General features: G+C 39.4%; 1 protein-coding gene across 1 annotated transcript; it reads right to left on the bottom strand.

Annotated features, from left to right (window-relative positions):
* Positions 1–2,870: 2,870 nt before the first annotated feature.
* prdm2b (PR domain containing 2, with ZNF domain b) lies at positions 2,871–21,690 on the bottom strand. Its single transcript, XM_032549397.1, is given in 9 exon segments — positions 2,871–3,562; positions 3,565–4,461; positions 4,463–7,986; positions 8,099–8,203; positions 13,497–13,614; positions 16,215–16,367; positions 16,733–16,836; positions 18,041–18,163; positions 21,156–21,690. Coding segments are annotated over 8 exon segments (5,085 nt in total). The 5' UTR covers positions 18,156–18,163; positions 21,156–21,690; the 3' UTR covers positions 2,871–3,493.
* Positions 21,691–23,204: the final 1,514 nt, after the last annotated feature.

Here is a 23,204-nt window from a genome sequence, read left to right as displayed (position 1 = left end):
ACCAGGCAACTAAAACGATAACAGAATAATCTTAAAAATAGCTTGTCGAAAATGTTTATAGGAAGACCTTCGCACTTTGTTTCAAAACCACCAGAAGGTTGTTTCCCTTTGTTCCCTTATATGTCCATATATTTTCCTTCCACTCAACTTTCCTTTAATATTCTTGGGTTCATCACTAGACTCAACTGGCTTCTTCAATGGCAACTTTTTTTTATTGGTCTTATGTAAAATTGTAACTTTCTGAAAAGCGCAATTTTGGGTTTTTATCTACTGTAGCCTAAAGTTATCAAAAAAAGATGTGGGGAAAAATCTTAAGTGTTTTATAATTATATAGATTAAGAATCAGCCATAAACAGAAACCAAGATTTATGACCACAAATAAAACACACAAAAATGTATATTAGTCCATAAATCATGAGAATTGATGTAGTGTACATAGTAAGTAAATGTAAAGACAGAAACATCCATCACAGAGTCTAATTAAAACCAAAAGCTGCACACAAATTGAAAAACTTTTTTTTATTCATAATTTCAATTACAGCAATGTCTTACTTGAGGTCATTTGGGATTTTTGTCTTTGTTCATCCTTAAATACATAATCTTAATGCTGAGAGGAAAAACATAATTTTCATGAAAATATAAATTAACTTTAATTCCTAATTAAATGTCCAAATAATTTCCAATAACATGCTACAAGTTTTTAAGCACTGCTTGGGTTTGTTACTTGTTTTTTTTTTTTTTTTTTTTTGCTTTATCTGTGGTACATGTAGGCATGATTATAATCTAAAAGGGGACTGAGCATCGAAAACCCGAAAAATACAAATGTTTCCATTCACAAGACAAACTCAAACATACTCCAGGAAAATATAAAAAATTCTGTCCTCCCAGCTATTAGTGTGGCTCTTCAGTCAACGTAATGTCTACAGACATCTTGCTGAACACATCTTTTATGCTATGAAGTATAAAAATTTGCAATTTCTTATGCATTTAAATACTTCAACTTAGACACCAGTTCAGAAATTCTTCTGCAGAATTTGCACTTAAGATTAGTTTTGCGTGACGTTTTGGGCAAACCAGAACACACTCCGTCACACACACATCCTGCTGACCCGGCTTAAAGTTTTGGCAGTTTGTTTTAAAGTGCTGTAGGAACATTGGGCTGCTTGAATGACGGATAGACGGATACTTTAAAGGAGATCACAACATCTTTCCCGTCGGGAATCACCTGCTAACGTCAGATGAAGTGGAAAACACGACACATTTGAGATGTAGACATGAAGGAAGAGCGGTCTGGCTGCACGTACGACCACAATACCTACCACACGCTTACACTGTGTTCCTGAGGACCATTTGATGCAGAACAACATCGTTTGCTGCCATTTCCCCACAACAAAAAATAGCCAATGAGATATATTCTACAATATAGCGGCTACAAAAACATACATACTTAGCAAATCATGTTTAAACTTAAGTACTGCCCACAGGGAGATGCGTTAGGACTGGTTCAACCTAGTTTTTCCTCTACTCAGCTCATGCATTAGGAGAATCAAAAACCTAAACAATTCAAAGAGGGGGGGGAAAAAATAAACGAAATAGAGAATTCACCCTATCTGACACATGATTGCCATTTGCAATAGATCAGCTTACAAAAAACAAAGCCCTAATCTTACTGTTTTGGGTCAAGTATGACACAAATTGTTCATATAATGTCACCATAATCTACAGTTTCCATTTTTTTTTTGCAAGGCTGGCAGAATTCAAGGCTCAGTTTAGTCCATAAGATAAGTGGAAGATACAGAGAGTTCCCTCCTTTAGTCCAGCAAAGGCAGCTGAGATAGGCAGAGCTGGATTGGATGGATCAAAACCATCACGGTCCTCAGTGCCTTGGTGAGTCCGGAGGATTTGCCTGATAGGTGGATTCTGGAGTCCACAGAGAAACCCGACGCGGTCGCCATGGCTTACTTCATCGGCAACTCCTGCAACAACAAAACAAAACAAAACACAGCAATGACACCTCAGAGCTGCATGATCAAACATTCAATCAATGTTTTCCATCTTTCAATATGTAATTTGACATACCATTTTCAAGTAATACCACAATAACAGGCACAATAATGCAAGTTTGTTCTCTCAAATACCAATAATTTAATTTTGTAAAGAACAATTCAATCTGAAACTGGAAGACATGTCAGTTTAAAAAAACAAACAAAAAAAAAAACAAACCTACACCTAAAACATAAATCAAATGGAATATGAAGTCTCTGTAAACAAAACTGCCTTTCAAAACATATCAGAATAAGAATCATCGACCTCATTTTTAATTTATCAAGCGATTAATGCTGCCAGTCTTAGCCAGGATTTTCTTGCAAAAGAGATTTTTAATCTCAGTGGCATTTTTCTGGTGAAATAAAGGCTAATAATAACAATGATAATGGATTTATTGCTTATTGTTAATGTTATTTATTTTAACCCGCTTGCCTAACAAAAATCCTGTAATAGTAACATTAGGCTAATATTAAAGGAACTTTAAGAGAAAAATCTATCCAGAGCTGTATGTGTTACAGGGTTTTATTTTAGCAATATTATAGATGTGAAGTGTGTCAAAATGTATGTATTCTTGAAATTTGTTTTGTTTAATCAAAAAGTTATTTTCTCCTAGTTTAAGTTCTGTTACTCTGCTCTTGGCAGTTGGTGGTTACCGTAGCAACCAGTAACTGACAGCTCCTCCCCCTTTTTCTGTTGCCTTCAGTAACTGTGGTATTTATCACAATCAGCTCCTCGTTTTCTTTACAAGTATTAGATTTTAACATATATTTTAGACAAAATTAATTATATTCAGGGTTTTGTACACAATTTTGCCATGTTTTGTCTATGTTTTTATCTGTTTTAATTAATGGTGTGGTGTTTTAGACGGCAATTCTGGTTGAGGTTAACTGCTATTGCTCTGCAGTTTGTTTAGGGTCATTTATTGTATTTTATTTAATGCATAAGGACAGAAACTTGCTTGTTCTGTTATGAATGTTTACATTTTTGATATAAAGTTTCAGTTATCAATTGTGTGTTAGTTTTTCAATGTTCCATGTGTGATTTTATTTCCTGTACTAAAAATATATATTCATTGTAATTTATGTTAAAGATGAAATTAGTTATGTGGAATAATTATGTAAATTTTGTTAAAAACCACTACATAATCACAGTTAGCCCCCTTTTTTTCTGTTGCCGTCTGCAATCGTGGGGCAGAAGATGATAGACTGATTTTAAACACAAACTTGATTTTCTCTCGTTATAATAAATACTGTGAACCTGAGTGTGACTGTTGTGAAGTCAACCTACTACACCTGAGACGAACAAGGAAGGGTTACTTACGTAAAGGCTTTATGTGAAAAAAAAATGAAGTCAATATTTCAATATAAATGTAGGGCAGTGGCTTAAATATGTCAGCGGACGGCTCATAGTAACAGAAGCCAAAGTACGTTGTTCATTAAAGGACATACTATACCAATAGCCAAAACCCAAAGAACAAATATAACATCTTGGTGACTTCTGCTGATATATTTAAGCCACTGCTCTACATAAACATACTAACGTGACATCGTTTACCTGGGGGTCTTTCGTCTCTTGCAGCGGTTGCTCCTCAGTCTTCACCTCAGCAGGAGGAGCAGCGTTGGCCATCTGTGAGCTCCTGGTGACCGGACCCCCGGCTCGGTCCCTCTTTCTGAGCGAGACACGCTCCTCTTTCTTCAGCTGTGCTGGCAGCGCTGTTGGTGGCGGTTTGACCACTGCTGATCTCTTAGTCGCTGGCTTTTTGCCCGTACGCTGCGTTCTCATGGTTGGCCGTTGGGCTGTGTCACTGGGAGTGTCAGGAGGAGGCGGAGGGGGAGGTAGAGCAGCAGCTTGGCCCTTTTTGGGTTTTTTGCGGGCGGAAATAGGTGCGGAGAGCGCGGCAGGCCTTTTTAATCGACCCACTGCAGAAGGAGGCTTTCCTTTGCTCACCTCAGTGGATTCAGGCTCTGCTGCAGTTAAACTTCGCGCTCTTCTCTTTCCCGCAGGTCTAGTTTGTGACTCTGTCTGCACATCGTCTTCTGGAAGTCTCTTCCTATTTGTGTTCTTATCCACTAAAGAAACAGCCTCTTTTTTCACCTCTGCCAACCCTTTCTTGCCCTTTTTAGTGACGGCAGGTTTCATGGGGCAGCTGATGACCATGTGTTTATGCAGACTAGCCGTGTAGGTGAACTCCCGGCTGCAGTGGGGGCAGACGTTGGACAGCGGCACGTCTTCAGATTTGACCACCACCTTCTTTGCAGTACTGACGGTTCTATGTTTCTGTGAGATCGCCTTCTGGACCAGCTGGTTCTTTTTCTTACTCAGGGCGCTCATTTTCGTTTTAGCAGTTTCCTGATTGAAGTTGAGTTTCTTTGGATGACCCATCCGACGGAACGCACTCTGACCTGCGACGGCGGCAGGCCTCCGGTGCAGCCTCAGCTGTTGTGGTGGGCAACACCATGCCATTGGGGCTCTTCACAATTTGCTTTAGGGGAATCGGGTTTTTCTTGGGAGTATAACGCTTCTTGTCGCTGGCGTTGGCACACACCAGTATGTGCTTGTGCAGCTCGGGCATGTTGTCAAAGCTGTTGCCACATTTGGTGCAGCGGATGGCAGTGGTGAAGGTTTGCGGTATGTTGTGGGTGGTGAAGTTTGTAGCAGAGGCCACAGAACCAGTGTGAGAGCGGCTGTGGTAGGGGAAAGGTGGTGGTTTGAAACTGGGATAGTGTTGATTGATGCCAAGTCGAACGTCTGGACCTTTAGGCTTCGCTCCCTCGGAAGCCATGATCTTTATTGTAGTGTACAGCTCCTCGTTGGGGTCCTCTGTGTTATTCCCATTCACATCGGCCTCCTCTTTCGCCGACACGTCATTTTTATTGGGCGTTCCTGGCACTGGTGTCGAGGGAGCGCTCTCCTCTTTGGCTCTGGACGGGTCAGTGTAATTCTGCGGCCTCAGCTTGCCGCTCTCTACAGTAGTATGTGTGCATGACTCGTTGGGGTGAAGGTCCTTTTGGTGCTGCTGGAGGTTACAGAGAAAGGCAAACTCTTTGGAACAGACGGAGCACAGGAAGATGCGACCCACCCCATGCAGCGCCGTGCGGTGGGCCAGAACGGCCGCCTCGTCACCAAACAGCTGGACGCAAAATTCGCATTTGAAGGGCCAGTCAGCAGCGTGATCTGTGATGTGGCCGCTGAGCTCTTTGATGGAGTCGAACGGCTCCTCGCACACATTGCACACGAAGGTCTTGCAGTATGTGGAGTCCGCTTCCTCTGCCTCCCGGATTTCAGTGGACAGTTTATCAAGAGCAGCAGGCGGAAGCGAGGAGTCGTGAGGTGAGTGGTTTACAGCAGACAAGTCGTCTTCACAGTGAAGAGGCTCTTCTTTCACTTTAATCTGTGGGGGAGATTGCAAAGCAGCTGATGGAGACGACCTGTTTGATGCAACAGGAGGAGATTTGGAAGATGACGGCAATTCTGGTTGAGGGGAAAGAGCAGCAAAATCGGCTTTCAAAGATATTTCTGTTTCTTCAACCTGGGTTAAGCTGCCGTTTGTTAGACTGTTACATACTGCAGAAAAAGAAACATCAACATTTTTAGCCAGATCTTCTGTTTTAGGTCCAAGTGGACTTGATGCTGCCGACTGATTGGGGGGACTTTGGAGTGGAGTGCTTGGGTAATCTTGTGGCTCAGAAATGTAACTCTCCTCTTCATCCTTGTTTTCCTCCGATGAGAAGTTTTCAATAGAATCTGACAGATGCTTGGGTTCATCAGCTTTTGGAGACATTTTTGGCGAGAGGACCGGGAGGGGCGAATCCGAAGGCTGCGGCGAGCCGGGGAGCGTCGGAGGAGACGGTATAGTGGGCAGAATGGGAGGAGGTGGCGTCGGAGACGTTACGCTAGAAGAGCTGGGTGAGGAGGGGTTTATTGTGACTGGAGTCAGGGAGGGTGGAGACGGGTGAGCAGAATCCGATGCAACATTTGGCGACTGAGTACGAAAACAACTTAGGGTTGTCAGGGTTGAAGGCCCCTCTTCTCCTGGCAACGTTAGACCAACGTACTCGTTCATTAGTACCTTTTCCAACATGCTCGTGTTTGGCTTTTTCTTCTTTACCGGCGGCTGTGGCGCTGGCCCACCTTTTAAATCGGGTTCTGTGGTGACTTTCCGGTTTACACTTAAATCCAGAGCCGAGTCTCCAGTCGCCTGGTTTGGGCCGTCGCTTCGCTTGCAGACAGAGCTGGACAGATCCAAGGGCTGCTGGTTGCAGGAACTCCCCCCGCCGCTGGAGGAGGCGTGGCTTCCGGAGGAGCTTGGAGAATCCTCATCTTCCTCATCTAGGAGGCATTCAGGAGGCGGCACACTATGGCTTTCCAGCTTTGGCACCTTGAGGGCGTTTCCGCTCGCTGCTTCTGCTTTACAGCTTTCAGTTTTGACAGTCGGACTGAGCTGTGGGGATGAAGGCGGAGAACCGGTCCTCCTTTTGTACTTTCCTGAAGCGCCTGGAAGTGTGGCCAGTCTGTGGCTCTCGGTAATGAGGGCTATTGTTGATTTTTGGAAGTCTTGCGTCTGAAGGAGCTGTTTGAGTTTAGGGGAGAGATAAATGGTTTTCTCCCTCTGAAGTGTTGATGAATCCTGCTGGAAAAGTCCTCCTACCAACAGGTTGGATGAGGACGACGTGGAGGATGAAGGCGAAGGAGCAGTTTCCGTCTCAACTTTCAGGCTGGTGACGAGGGGAGGAGTTGATGTTCTTCTTTTTGCTGCAGGCTGCTCATTACTGGTGATGGGCTTTGTGGCGTTCGTTCTCGCCTCCACCTTCAGTGCTTGACTAATCTGATTTGGGCTGATGATGACCGTGTCCAGGCCAAACAAAGCCGCCGACCTCGTGTCCACTTCTATCACCTCACAGCTGCTTGCCGTGCTCGTTGACACAATCTTGCCATCAATGTAGAAGCTGAGGTTCTCCGAGATGTTTTTGGATATGTCGATGACGTAATCGTCTCTGTCTGCCTCGTCCTCCGTGTCGGCACTGGGCATGTAGACCAGAGGAGGGCTGGCACTCGGGGACTCGCCGGGCTGCTGCGCTGACGCCTCCTGCAGCAGCATGCCTTTCCTACGAACTCCCTTCGGCAACAGGTGGCGCTCATGTATTCTGCGTTGGTGCCTGCGCATGTTGGTGTGGGTGCCGAAAGCTTTGTTGCAGTACTTGCAGGGATGAAGCTCCTTTGACTCCCCGTTCTCATCAAACATCGACGGACGATCGGTGTGGGGTCCCAACTCTTTCCTCTGCATGTCAAACTGGGACCCTATGGCTATGAGCTGACTGGTTGGACTGGTGCAGTCAGGACTTGAATCAGTCTGCCCTGCAGGACTGAGGAGGCCGCCAACTCCAGCCAGGGAGCCGGGCATCTTCTTGGAGCCGTTTTCATGCCGTCTTTCATGCCGCCGGCGCCCAACTTGTGAGCTGAAAGGCTTATTGCAGTATCGGCACTTAAACACTTGTGCTTGTTGGTTGCTGATGCCATGAACGTGTATATGGCGCTCCAGACCCTGTCTGGAGGAGAAGTGGCGCTCACAGTGGTCGCAGGGATAGGATTCTCCTTGGAGGTCTTCCTCCAGCTCCCCGTCGGGATCCTGCTCAGGGTCTCCACCCCGCTGAGCTAGCAGGGGGTTCTCCTGTGGATCCTTATGGCTTTCTCCACTGCCAGATAGCAACGAGCTCGACTGCTCGGATAATTGCTTTGAGGTTTGGTGCTGCATTTCACAACCGTCATCGCCATTCTCTTCTTCCTCGTCCTCTTCTTCTTCTTCATCTTCCTCATAGTTTCCCCTGTCCACCCCTGATGCGGACGTGTCCTGCAAATGCTTGTGGTTGGTGCTTCCTAAAGGACGGGCTTCATGGAGTTCCTGAGAGGTCCCTGATGGTCTCTCACCCTCCTCCTTATCACCTGAGTAAAATAAATGAAAATTGTGCTCCCTTAGTGAACAAATTTTGAATTAATGAGTCAAAGTAGACCTTTAATTACCAAACATTTGTTTAATTAATGAATAAATACTCACCTTCTTCCCCTTCCCACATTTCCCTGACAGTAGTTTTGGTTCCACTTGTTTTCTTGAATCCACCCAAACCAGCCTGTCTGGCTTTCTCCACCAACTTTCTTCTAGCTGAAACACACACGCCACTCCGTATTAGTCATATTCACAACAAAGTTTTACAAGGAAAAGGCTTCAATTATGTTGACAGAGGTACTAAAGAAAATAGTTTTACTGGGAAATTTGTTATTTACCAATAAATTATAATAACCAAAAAGCTCAAGTTTCACTGCAAGCACAATAATAGCATGAAATATCAATGAACCTCTATGAACACATTTAAATCTGCAACTATGGATGTGTGATATAGACTTTAAAATTATTTTGGTACATAGTATATTTATTTAACTTTACCACTGCACAGTCAGAACTTCAGAAAAACAAAATACATATCCAAAAATAAAACTTTACTTTACAAACATAGAACTATGCTGCTTAGCAGAACACTCACTGCATTTTATCATATTTTAACATGTAGATTGCATCATTTACTGACGATGTCATGGAAACCAAGCTCGGACAGTAAAAGTAACGCTCCCAATCACACTGTCATTTCTCAGTATTATCACAGGATGAATAATTTTTATTATAACGATGTGAGCACAACCCCATTTCTAAGCTGCAGTCTACTTCAGAATGACACCAGAAGTTAGTGTTCGACCAGATCAGCTCTTCACTTTATTAATAGTTAAATCACTGAATGCATTATGAGGAACCTTGATCTAAGAATCATTTTAAGATGACAGCATTAGAAATACATTGTCTCCACCTTTTCCTCACTTCACCAGGTCAACAACATCAGAAACCAACCACAGGATTTACAGTCTTGTGATTACTTTGATTATAGATTGTAATGTCTATATATTTGTCCTGATTAAAATCAATGAGTCAGTGATTACTTTATTCCCTCTATGCTTTCTGTGCATAAACTCTGTTTTTAGAACCAGCAAACATTTTGCCACTCATTTTCAAGTCTGTGAATTTCATCCTGATGCGACTCCAGGAAAATATTTAAGTGTCACACACTATTGCTGAGAATTGTGATGAAGATCTCAATTATGATTATACTTTCTTTAACCATACATAGTGTCGCTGGCATCGATATCTGATATCGCTGATATCTGATATTAATGTTGCTGTTGTGGCCAATAAGCGATATTTACTGTTGTATTATCCTACCTATGCTTTTGTCCTGCATCACAAAACTAATACTACATAACCAGCCCATCCCCACATACAAACAGCAACAAGATGGAAATAAACAGTCTGATATTATGATGTCTACTGTGATTAAATATATCCTACAGATGTACTCTCTGATGTCATATATATTCCCATGTTAGATTAAGTTAAATCATTGCTTTTTAGAAGTTTTTTTCTCCTTTGGTCAAGCCTAATTAACAAATCTTAACTAAACAAGAAAAGTTAAAAAAAAATTAAATAATGGATGTGAACAGGATTATTCTATATTAAACAAAAGTTGTTGTTTTTTTCACATAAAATAAGAGATTTCACAAATCAAAACTGTGTTTTTAAGAACATACATTTAGTTTGAAGACTTTCCATTCATTAGATTTTAAACTACAGCTGAGAAATACTTAATTTATTTTAATAAAAATACCAGATTCCTTAAAGTTTGTGAAACATCCCTTTCATAAAACGCCAAGTTGATTTAAAACTTCAGAGATGTCCACTTATGGACTGTATTGGTATTTACATAACAATTACTGGTTGTTTTTTTCATTTCAACACCACTCCACATTTTATCTTTCTCATCTCCATTAGATGATTTTACGCTTATGAAACCAACCATGACTGGAGTTTGTTATCTGTTGTGTCTCGGACATTTCAGTAAAGGTTCAGTGTGTGTTAATGGTGAGAAATGACGGTCCCTGTGAGTACCGGTCCAAACACGGCCTGCGGCTATGCAGTGTTTGTGTTTAAGATGCTCATGCAATGCAGTGGTGCTACAACTGAAGATGAGCTCCGTTTTAAACAAACAATCTGAATTCAACGTACTGGAGACACTGGAAGTTATTCTGTCTAAACGCTTTTTCAGAGTGCTACTCCACACATTTTTAAATTGCGCAGCTAAACTCCGACTTAAATTTGTGATTTGTCATAAAATGCTAAAGGAAACCAGATGTCTCATCTTAAACGGTGCAATATTTAGCCTCAATTAAAGAGAGTGCATCTTTAATTTGAGCTCATGCTGAAAACTTCTAAAAAAGTTGTTTTTCCAGAAACAAGCCGATCCCAGAGCAAACTGTCTGCCCCCACTCCCAACATCCTGTTTCTCAGTTTGAGGTTTAATTTGGGCTCCTTTAATGAAGGCTCCTTTCATCATCTCCTTCTTCTGCAATTGTTTAATCACACTTAAGAACAGAGTGAGCAGCAGCAACTATTTGCCAAAAGGTGTGTGATGACAGCATATGTCGAGAGAAAACACTTTTCTGCAACCTTAGACCAACATTAAGATGAAAATCTCCTGGCATTTAGTTTCGTTTTGATCTTAAACCAATTTTGTTTTAAAAGCATAATATAATTATTTAATAGTTGTTTTGTCGAACTTGCAGCTAAACAGGTTGAGGTCTAAGGCCTAAATTTATATAATTATGTTCTTTACCTCCTTATGTGTATTATTAGACCTGCATTAGATCTGTACTATATAGAGTCATGAATGTCAACTTAAAAAACCAAACATTTCTGTAAAAGTATAAATAATAATTACTGATATGGCAATTAATAATCATCAAAAATAAATGTTCCTTTCCGTTTAAATATGCAAAGCAGTACAGTGGTGGAAAAATGTATGACATCACAGTAGTTCACTTCACAGAGTGTTTTGCCTGCAGGGGCTTCACAGAAACACAACCCTGCAAGACAGAAGCATCAAAAACAAGTCCTGGTCCGTAAACTCAAAGGATAATTATTCTACTTTAGAGCTATGAAACGTAGAAATATCAGAAGCAAACATGTGAAACGATCATAGTATGTCTTGTTCAACTAGATAAACAATTTTTTAAATCCTTGTAGCCACACCTAACACACAAACAGGAAGTGAATACCAGGTATCTTGAACTGCACTGTGAAACATCATTATTTATAGGATGATGTTCTGCTTTGATGAAACTTTTTTAGTGAATTTATGTCAAACTTATGTTTGGCTGCTTAATAGAAAGGCGGAACAAAGATGGAGTGCAGACTTTTGCGACAGAGATTAGGTAAACAGTTTTTCACTAAGGTAAAGCTAAAAAAGAAAATGTCCTCTTCTGGCAAAAAATAAAATAAAACAGAACCTGCCAATGTCTGTGGACCACAATATGTCAAACTTACTTCGCAAAACCTCTTAGCTTCAGCTGTGACACATTGTTTTTTTTTCTCTGTGTTTGAACCAAATGCAGCTGGTGTCTGATTATCTGTGGATATATTAGCATTCCTTCTATCCTTTGTGTGAAGCATTAACTAGAAGTGACTTCCCATGGTCACACAACATGTTGAGGGAAAATTAACAGCAGATGGACTTGAGCTTGGATAGCATGAAAGATGGTTTCCTAGGAGTAATGTTTAGCTACATCACTGCAGAGTACTTAAACACATCAATAAATGATGGAAAGAAAAAAGAAAGACTGTATGACCAGTGTAAGCCATTTTGGTGGCAAAGTTTAAACATTCTGGTGCAAATACGGTTGACAATACTGGTGAAAACTGGTGTAAAAATTACATCTAAATCCTTAAAGAGTTTTCATATTTTTTAAAAGAGCTCATTCAACTGCGTTCACCATAGAGAGCTTTTAAAAATCTCCATAGGGTGCCGGTTTGTTTGGTCTCCAAGCTGCCTCTACCAGACATTTCCCCAGATTCCCTCCTCTTCACTATGTCATTGAAATCCTCACATTTTGAAGCCAAATTCAGGCTGGAGACTTTTACTATTGCTACTTTTATTGAACTCGGTGTTCCAAACGCACGGCTGTCATTCTTAAGCAACTTTCGGCTGCATTCTAGATTTATTTTCCCCCCGATTGCATACTTCTCAATTTCAGTCAACAAAACTCAAAGAACTGAACACAAGTGGGAGGAGGGAACAAAAAAAAATCACAATTTAAAAGTTAACATCATCACAGATAAGATTAACACTCACTTTTACAAACTATCATCTTAACGCTTCTTTGATAAGCATGGCCTTGAATGCGTCAGGAATAAAATGATAACAAAATAAGGGAGTCTGAAAAAAAGAGATTAGATCACTTAACTTTCAGTCTCAATGTTTCCTTTTCATAGGAGATAAAGCAGGATTTGTCTTGCCATATATCTCATTACAACAGAGTCAAGGCTCCTGTTAGCTGCAGGGCAAATGATGACCTACACAGGGCTAATGTGACTGGAATAATCTAATGATATAGAACATGTTTATAAGTAAAGCTTGACAGCTCTAGCTTTCTTCTCTGAGTTAACTCGCTGCTTTACTTTATGGAAATACATGTTCAAAGTTCATACTTGTGAATGTAGGAGCACATGACAGCCATGTTGGATGTGTTGACACTAATTTGGCAGAAGAGTTAACAACATAACCCGTGTGTTTTCATTAGCCATGATTGAGTTTCTTAAATAAATAATTTAAAACTGTTGTGAAACAGATGTCAAAAGAAACATAAATTTGTGGCGCTTTGTTTGAGTGGACCGATTTGAATCCACTGCTTTAACAGCAACTAAATGTAAATATTAGAGATGAATTTCGTTGATTTTGACTGAATTATCAGTGGCTTCATCCACCCTGTATCCCATCTGCTCCTCCGCACCGAGATCTCCGTGCGTCCAGACTAGCCGTTTTTAGCCTCATGCTAGCTTTCAACGCATATTAAACTGCAACAACTCGATGAATCTGTATTTATCTACCGCAACCACAGTCAGAGCCGACCCGAACACGCCGCACAGCCTCTGTATTTTAAGGCTGCAACCAAATACTTGAGCCCAAACGAGGCTACGGTCGGGATAAGGAAGCTGGCTCGTTAGCTAACTTGCTAGGCCATCATCAAGTAGAGAGGCTCGGGCGATGGATGAACTCAAGGAAGGTCACATCCTCAACAACGTTGGGTCCAGGGAAAGAAAAACCAGCTCGGAAACTCCTTAAACACCTAGATACCACAATCCAACCCGCTCTGCTGGGGTATTACAGTCCAAATTAAGCAGCATTAACGAGTTTTAGGTGAGGTGTGAAAGTAGAGAAAAGCCCCATACATCGCACGTTAGCTTCCTTTTAGTAATAGCCAGCTAGCTCGTCAGTTACAACTTGGACCGAATCGCGGAGGAAACAACACGCAGAGTGAACTCATGCTTTCAGCGTGGGTCGGTGTTAAGGCCTCACCTCGTTTCGACCTGGGTGAGCTCCTTCTGCTGGCTCTTTCTTCTTCCAGCGCAGCTGTTATCTCGGGGTTGTCTTCCACTGTGTACCACACCAGCAGCTCCTCTCCTGGCCCGATAGGCTGCAACGATGTGAGATGAGCCCGGCAGCCAATCAGAGGGCGGCTTGCTGGGAGGCAGCGCTCCAGGTATTTGGACTACTGTGCATCTAATCTGTCTTATAACGCTGGTGGAACTGGGTTATTAACTGAGCTGGGTACAGCACCCAAAAATTATACACTCCAGCAGGAGTAGCAGGACTTCCGCATAGATTTTACTCAAGTAAAAGTAAAACGTGTTTGTTGAAAACACTACTTATGTACCAGAGTTGGTGGGCAGAGTACCCAAAAGTTGTACTTTAAAGTAGAACTACTTAAATATATTTTTTATTAAAGTAAAGTAAAAAGTAGCCATCCAAGAAATTACTCAAGAGTAAAATGTATTTGGTAAAAGGTCTACTCAAGTACTGAGTAACTGATCAAATTATCAATCATTAACAATTATATTATCAGATGCACAATAATATAAAATTAAGTGGACATTTTGGTATTTTTAAGGAATAAAATTGCAGTAATTCATATTAGTAACAAAATATGCCTGAATTAACAAAATCAGGCAAAATAATGTTTCTCCAAATCGGTTTCTTTCATTATAAAATGTATGAAACTTTAATAAAAACTGCAGGTATGTGTGACTGGTGAATTTTTGGTTAAAACATGTTTGTTTTTCATTCAGTGGGTAGAGAGTCCAGAAATTTTACTCAAGTAACAGTAGCAATACTTCATGATAAAATTACTCATGAAGTAAAAGCAAAACGTACAGCGTAGTAAAATACTCCTATAAGTAAATTTTTTGGGGGAAAAAAAGTTATTCAAGAAAATGTAATTAAGTAAATGTAACTAGTAACAACTCAACTCTGGTATTTTCAGACTTTCATTAGTTTCATATTGAAAGAATTTGATTTGGAAAATAAAAAAGTTCATCTGATTTTGTTATTATGTCATGTTTTCATTTTGGTCCTTTAAAATCCCACAATATCCACATAACTTTATATTTTGATCTGATTGATTTTTAAATATTAAATTACGTTTTGTTCAGTTACTTAGTCCTTGAATATCCTATTTACCAAATACATTTTTACTCTTGAGTAATTTCTTGGATGGATATTTTTTGCCTTTACTTGAGTAAAAAAAAACAATCAGCCTCATAGGTGATGCAGTCTTGTAAAAATCTTAACTACTTTACAACCTAATTAACATTTATGCTGCTTGGAGCTGAAGTAGAACATCGAGGTTTAATTTTATAAGAATTAATTTGACACTTTTTTTCTTAACCCTAACATGGGAAGGAAAATAATATCTTTAAAATTGTCTTTACGTAAAATTCTAAAAATATAGATTTCACTGAAATTAAATTTAAAAAAGTACTCAGATTAGTTTATAATATTTCTGACAAGGGTTTGAATTTATTGTTTAGAGTCAATTTCTTCTGGTCTCTGTTGCATCATCAATGTCTGATCCATTTTCTAAGGCCAAAGTGTGAATGATGGCCTCTAAAATCTGGGAGGATCCATCAGGGTGATGAAGCTTTGCTGTGTCGTTAGCAGCCGACAAGATAAAGCTGTGAAAGAAAATAGGACCAAAATGTGGAGGTAGTTTTTCATTTCACAGCTTCAACTGAAACAAAATCAGCAGCTTTACCAACTAAATTAGGCAAAGCTTTTGACATGTGAACTCGTCACATGTGGTACTGACTCCTCCTGCTTCACATGTGAAGCATGAAAGTTTTTACCTGAGACTATCAGTGACTGAGGATTTACAATCACTAACAGAAAAAAAAGAGGAAATGATAGAAGAACAGGCATCAGAGGATATCGGTGGTGGCATCTAAAATTGAGCCATAGGAAGTTACAGGAGCGGCTAACATTTTTCAACCAGCTGAGACCAGAAAATTTGACTCATCTACAGAGTATCAAAAGTGCTAAACTAAACAATCCAATTTTTGCTTATGATTATTGTTCTCCAGGTCAAATGTGACCAGGATTATTCTGTTTTACAGCACACAAGCTTTGTTGCTGCTGAAAAAAAGCATTCAGTAAAGATGAATCCTTGCTACATTCTTGATGGTTATGCAGGAGGCTCCACTTCTGCTTTTCAAAGATGTACGATTGTGTGATTGCGCATTGAGATGGGGGTTGTGGTCAGCAGCATCTTATTTGGTTTTAAATGGACAGCTTATTCTGAAATGAGCTCCAAGCAGGCGGAACTGAGCATTTATCTCATTATCTAAGAATTATTTTGATCTTAAAACGTAATAAACACAGTTTATACAGCCCATAGACCTATCCTACCCTCTTCAAGGAAGCATTATGGGTCACCTGTATTTAAAACTTAGTGTATGTAAACTTGTGGGATTGAAAAAAAGGAAAAAATATCTCTCTCATTATGCTTGTATTTAATAAATAAAAATTGTTTTGGTAATCCTAAAAAACAACGGGAAGATTTAGACAGTGTAGCTATATAAATATGTGGTTTAAGTTGTATTTTAGTGTGTTAATTCAGTACAAACTAAACTATGACTTCATTTAACAAGATGTCTGCTTTCCAAAAACCAACCCAGATCAACCAGTTCATCAATCTACAGCGTAGCGGGTCACATGTCCAGAGGTCGGTATTTAACTTACCCTCAAAACTTTGTAGTAAATGGCTCTGTTGATCTCCAGTGGAAACAGATTCTGCTCCTCACTGGAACGAGCCCAGTTCACGTACCGGAGCCAGTTCCCCTTCAGCGGGTCTGTGGCATCGATGCACATCCATCCCCGAGCCGGGAAATAGACCTGCAGCGCACCATCGAGACGACCGGGTCAGAACATGAGCCGCCAGGCCGCGTGACGCAACTTTTAGGGAAAAACGCTTGAAAACTGGAAGCTGAAATATTATTTATGACATTAACCACAAGTACACTGCAAAAACACAAAGTGTTTGGTCTAGTTTTTAGGACGAATATCTTAGAAGAGTTGAAATAAAATAAAACTAACTTAAAGATAACCTTTCAGAAAGAAACAGGGATTGTTTTAAGTCAACAATTCCTTAATATATATGAAAAAGTGTCGCTTTATTTATTGTTTTCCAGACTGTGACTCAGTGAAGGTTTTCAGACTGTTTTGTTTTCCATGTGAAAATGAATTATTGTGCTACACACCTCCCACATGTAAACATTACTGGTGACCTGTGACCTCTTCTTCTTCTCTCCAATAAATGGACCAAACCGTTTCCCCTTTGGGATCACTTTGGTGGCCCAAACACCTAAAAATACAAAAATAGATTATTACTAATAATAACATCTTTACAGCACTAATTCATTTTGATTTATCTGCTATTCTGTAATCTAATTTGTGTTTTTATTTTTTAACTTAGTAAACACAGTTTAGTTGCACCAAACTAGACTAATCTTTTAAATCCGCTTTTGCTTAAATTTGTTTGTTGTAATTTTTATATTGAAATGTGCCACATAGAGTTTTACTGACTTACCACGAAAGATGATTTAGGAGTTAATGCATGTTTATTTATCAAGCTTAAGACAAATTAATGTTTTGGGTTTTTGCTACATTTCAGTTTATAGATGTGTAAACTCAATTAACAAACAATTTATTCTTTGTTCAAAGAATAACATTTACTTTTTACCCTTTTCAAGAGAGAAAAACATAAAAGCTCCTAAAACCTGCAGGTTTTATATTTTCCATTACATTCATTCAATAAGCAATGAGCTAAGCAAGGTATATAATACTTTTTCTCCTTTTTTGTATCTGTCTGCAACTTGTGCTTTTCCAACTCTTTTGCTGCACTTCTACCAACTTCAGTGTTAAATGGAACTAAGAGAGGAACGTAAAAGATTACAATTCAGTTCCTATTTATTGGCCTTTTATTTCTAAAATAAAACTTCTAAGTAGGTGTTTCGACTCTGGCTACTTTTATTTGGTAGGAGAGGGAGCAAAAATGGGTTCTGGGATAATAAAAGCATGCAGATCCTTGCACTAACTTTATATTTACTAGATATAAAAGTTAAGCTCAAAACTGTTACTGGATTACCATGATCATTTAATTTAACCACTGTGTTTATTTTGGCTGGCAGTAACGTTTACAGTTTGGAGTGACCAGACTTGAACCTGACAGAATCTGTGGAGGGACAAAACATTAGGATGAGAAGGATTTTATTGCTGTAATGACAATGCAGATGTTTTTTTTTATTTATTATTATAATGGATTTAAATAATAATATAAATAATGTAAATAAATTTCAAACATAAACTTCTTATTCGAATTTATAATACAAAGTTGCCAGATTTATGAATAATTCTGGTAAATTTCGACAAAATCTGTTTCTCATTTGATTATTTTTGACTGTATTTAACATTTACAATAACAACTTGTACTGTAATGCAGCCATGAAATAGCAGCTATAGAATTGCTGATCTTAGCTATAAAAACGTGCGAGAGCAGAAAATCTCACCGATGCGACTCGGATTTGCAGCCGACGGTCCCAGATTCAGATACTCTGGCAAGCCGCTCCACACCTGAGCAGGAATTTCCTCCAGACTCTCCACTGACTCTCCAGAAAAAGCCATGATCCACACTAAGTGACGCAAACAGCGGAGGGGGAAAAAAAACAACGCACTGAAAGTTACTCAAGTTATCAGAAAAACTTCAGTTTTTAAAATGTTTCATCGTCACATCAGCTGCAACACGAAGTATGAAAAATGGGTGAATTCATCGTTTTTCTAACAAACTTGAAGTTTGATGCCACATTTATCAGACTTTCACTTTATTTTGTAAAGATCATGTTTAACATCAGGAACAAACTTCCACTAGTTTTGATCATTTACATCTAAAACTCAATATTTATGCCCGCCGTATAAAAAGAAACATGACCTTCTTCTCAGCATTGAGAAAGTTGTTCCTAAATTTAAGCAATTTAGGAAAGCCTAGAAATATGTCATGGCTTTTTAAACTTTTTAATATGTTATTTCACAACAAAGGCGAGACAATAAATCAATTGTGTCTTTTTCTGCTGACTTCCACACAATAACAGTATATACTCTGATAAACAAATGATCAATGTCAATAGATAATATATCTGATAAAATATTTAATATTCAATATATAGACCATATGCTCAACTGAAATCCAGAACCGCACAGCATTTTGGGAGATGTAGGCAGAGGAAAGGCTTTAGCTTTTCAAGGTTAGATAAGTAAGATTGGTGGCTTCAACTTACTCACTCACTCCTTGGTTACCTAGCAACTCATTCTTTGGTTACCTAGCAACAACCTGCTGAGTAACTGGCACAGCAGCAGTTTAATGTTTCACCACTGTGACTCATAACTGCTGCGAGTAAAAAAAAGACTTTGAATTTAAACTGTTGATCAAACAGGAAATGTCACGCCACCAGTTTGTCAGTATTTCAGATATTTAAAACAAAAACTAATCAATAATTATATGAAATGATTATATCGTTTTTCAGCCATATTGTCCAGTCCTATTCATAACATTTGAATTAAATGGGCTGCATTTCAAGGAAACATCTCAAGCACTTGTTTTCTGAAACATCATAAAATAAAATAAAAAATAAAAAGATATTCAAGAAGTGAAACTCATCCAAGTGCTTCTCTCTACTCGGGCTCCCTGTAGCTCAGAGAATATACTTTAAAATACTGCTGTTGGTTTATAAATCACTGAACAGATACTGAAAGTACCACGATACATTAAAGGTCTGCTGTTGTTCTGTCAACCTTCCAGAAAAGTCACAGTTCTGGTTCTGGAGGCCAGAACCAGGACCAAACATGGAGAAGCAGCATTCAGCTTCTATGCACCACAAACCTGAAACAAACTTACAGAAAACTGCAAAACAGCCGAAACACTGAGTTCCTTTAAATCAAGAACCAGAACCAGGGTCCTAAAAAGGATCAAGAACCATAAAGAAGGCTGGTTCTGTTCTGGTTCTGTTGTGGAGACGACCAGATCCACTGGAGATGATGGTTCAAAGGAAGATTTTCACATAAAATCAGATGAATCTGGACAATCCTGACCATCCGCTCCATGAAACTAGAAAAACAGAATCAGAGGCTTCTTCTAATTGGCTGTAATACAGACTGCTACAGGAGATTTTTACTACCTACATCCATCAGCTGCTACAATAAAGTTTTAATTAAATGAGCCACAACAACTTTTAGTTTCCCTTTGGGATCAATAAAGTACTTTTGAATTTAATTAAGTTTAAACGCCATCTGTTTAGAGTTACCTTTAGTTTCTAGTAACTATGCAAAGTGATCAATACATTTGATGTGGATTTTATTGAGGATTTTGATGAATCCCATTTGACAAAATGTAATGTTTATTGCTTGTTTCATAATTATTGACTGTATGATGTTTTATGGTGTAAAGCACTTTGAGCTGCTTTATTGCTGAAATGTGATACACAAACAAACTTAACTCAAATCTGCTTTAAACTTGTTGACAATTTTTACTGTTTGTTTTGTTTTCATGATGCCGTTTGTTCACAAAGGGCCTCCAACAAACCTCAGACTTTCACAGAACAGCCGGATTTATTAAATTACATACAGGAGGTTTTAATTAGTTGCATCTGAGTAAATAATAAAAATCATTCAGAGTAACAATTATGCAGTGCTTCCTGTTGCTCTGTCGCATAAAATCCAAATAACAATCATGAAAAAATTAGAAAAATTCAAAGTAGATGAAGAACGTTACAAATGTTACAAAAAATCATTTTAAATGTGTTTTTCTTGTAAGAATGATTCAGATTTCCTCCCCATTTTCTTAATTCTTGCTCCCTCGTCTTAGATCTCCATCCAGGAACATAAATATGTTTCTTCCTCCAAACTGGGAGGAAAGCTGATTGTTGAGGACAACAATAAGAGGTGGGCTGGGCTCTCACACTCATCACCTTCATTAAATGTGAATCCATCCCACACGGTCCCAGCGCAGACACCCTAACCAGTCTGACCTGACATAAACATCAGGAAACCCACCATGGAAACCAGCAGAAAAATGACAGCAGAGACGAACATTATTCTCTTTGTCTCCATCTGACTGGATCAGCTTCGCCTTGTTTTGTTTTTTCTGTTTGTTTTTTTTTTTTAGCTGATTCCTGCTAATAAAATGCATCAACTTTTTATTGGCCAGCCCATTCACGTTAATTAATTCATTCATTTATTTATTTATTTTACTGAAGTTGCGATCGGACATCTTTAAACCTCCCTCCGTAGCTGAAGTTCAATCAACAAACCATTTTTTTTTTTTTGCACCGCCTCTGCGCGTACAGCGGAGTGCGCAAAGCGGATTTTTGCACCGTTTCTCTAAATAAAAGTTGAATAAAAGAGGTTATTTAAAAGGTCCAGAGCAGCAGCGGCTGAAGGATGTAGTTTATTGTTACCCCTGGCTGTATGCAAGCCGTCCTCTCCCCTTTTCTCTCTCTCTCTCTCCCCCCCGATCCTGCTGCTGCTGCTCCGGAGTAAGGTGGTTCGCTGAGGCTTTTTCTGCCCCCATGTTTCCCTCCCGTAAGGTGGTTTTTGGGGAGCGGGATGTAGGATACTCGGAGCCGCACTTACCTGCGTTTGTCTGGGACCTGGGGCTTGGGGTTTTAATGCTCTACCTGCTTTCCATCTGCTGAAAATGGCGGATGGAGGCTTGAGTCGGGAGGCTTTTCAGTGGAGTCCGGGTCGTGGTGTGGTGGAGTTGGGAGAGGCAGTCTGTCAGAGCCGATGGTGGAGCTGCGAGGCTCAGGTCAGACCGGGAAGGGCGAGAAAAGGCAGCTTTTCTAGGAGGCTGTTTTCCTCCTGCAGGTCCGGTCCACTCTGCAGCCCCACAGCCAGAAACCAGGCCAATTAAGTAGATTCATCTGTGAGCATAATGGGCCTGTAGGATGGTGCCATCTGTGCGTCCATGAATAGCCGAGACGAACTCAAGAAAAGGAGGAACAGAGATGTTTAACTTGGAAAAGCAACAGGAAATTCACCTTTCTTTGCATTTAGTTAACATTTTTAGACAAATACGGGCTGAAAACTACAAGTTATTGTCATCTCCAGGACTGGTTGAGCTTAAAATTGTAATATAAAACATTAAAAAAAGAAGGTGGTAAGTAATTAAACTAAGTTTATTTTAAGGATTAGAGTTGGTCTATGGACTATATTCAACACAATTTAAGTTTTTTAAAAATATTTCAACTCAGATTTTTTTCTAGCTACTATCTATAATAATATTTACTGATTTCCTTATTGAGTGACTACAGCAAGTAATTTTTCTCTGCACTTCAAAAACATAAAAATATTACCAAGCATTTTTGTTTTTGTCTAGTTTCAAATGCAAATATGTCCTTATGCTTTAAATAGGACAAAACGTGTTTCAGCAGACAGAGGAGCTTGTTTTAAGCAAATAATTCTTGAATATTGATTTTGAAAAAAATAGTAGATCAACTGGAAGATTATTTCACTTAAAACATTTTCTGCATGTTATAGAGAATAATCTGCCAGTGGAATCTAATACTTTTAAAAATCAAAATTCAAGAATTATTTACTTTAGCAAACTCCTCTAGCTTGATAAAGTTACTTGTAAGTTAGTTTTGACTTATTTCTAGTGTACAAAGATATTTACAAAAGAAACTAGACAAAAAAATGCTGTAAGATTTTCTGTTTTTGCAGTGCAAAGAAAACCAAATGATTGTTGTAACTCAAACTGATACGGGAGACGTCTGGTGAAGACGAATAAATGTTGTTAGACCTCAGACATAATAGCCAGAAAAATACTCCAGATGTTTTTAGATTGTTTACTTATGTATGAACCCTGAACAGGAGTATCTGGTTTATATCAACATTTTTAGATTCTGTTTCTGCTTTTGCTCTTTCCTTTGGTTTGTTATTTATTTGTATTTCCTATTAATTCATGTAAAGCACTTTTAATTGCCTTGTTGCTGAAAATGTGCTATATAAATTACCTTACCTGGACCTGACCTTGGTTCAGGTCCTGGCCCTGACCTTGGTTCAGGACCTGGACCTGACCTTGGTTCAGGTCCAGCGTCATTTTGTTTGACAGTTCTCCCAGTGCATGCTGGGTTTTCTCTGGGTACTCCAGCTTCCTCCAGCTCTCCAAAAACACGACTGCTGGGTTAATTGGTTTCTCCAAACTGCCCTCCGACATGAGTGTGTTCCTGTGTCTGTCAGCGTCACAGAGGTCAAATGTCAGCCTAACAATGACGTGTCTGGACTGTGGCAGGGAGCGAATCCACTCATGCATGGGGAGAACATGGAGAAAACCAGAGAGGGAGTTTAAATCTTTCTGCTGCAAGGAAACATATTGTTAATGTTATAAAGAAATGTGTGTTTAATCATTTACATCTGTAATTTCTGTTTAGGGGTGTCCAAAGTGTGGACCGAGGGCCATTTGTGGCCCCCTTGATGATTTTATGTGGCCCCCGATTGCAATTCTGCAATGAGGCAAACTGGTTGATGTGCTTCTTTTCTCACAAAAAAAAAACAAAATAAAAATAAAAAATGTTTCAGTGTTAGTGGTAGAGCAAGCTAACAGTTCAGGTTTCTGCATTTATCTTATTTTTGCAATAAATAAAACCACAAACATCCAACAGCTTCTACTCAAAAGCTACA

This window comes from Xiphophorus hellerii, chromosome 20 (genome assembly GCF_003331165.1).
Source record: "Xiphophorus hellerii strain 12219 chromosome 20, Xiphophorus_hellerii-4.1, whole genome shotgun sequence".
NCBI classification, from domain to species: Eukaryota; Metazoa; Chordata; class Actinopteri; order Cyprinodontiformes; family Poeciliidae; genus Xiphophorus; species Xiphophorus hellerii.
Note: the sequence above shows the minus strand (reverse complement) of the source record. Positions and strands in the feature narration are given on the sequence as shown.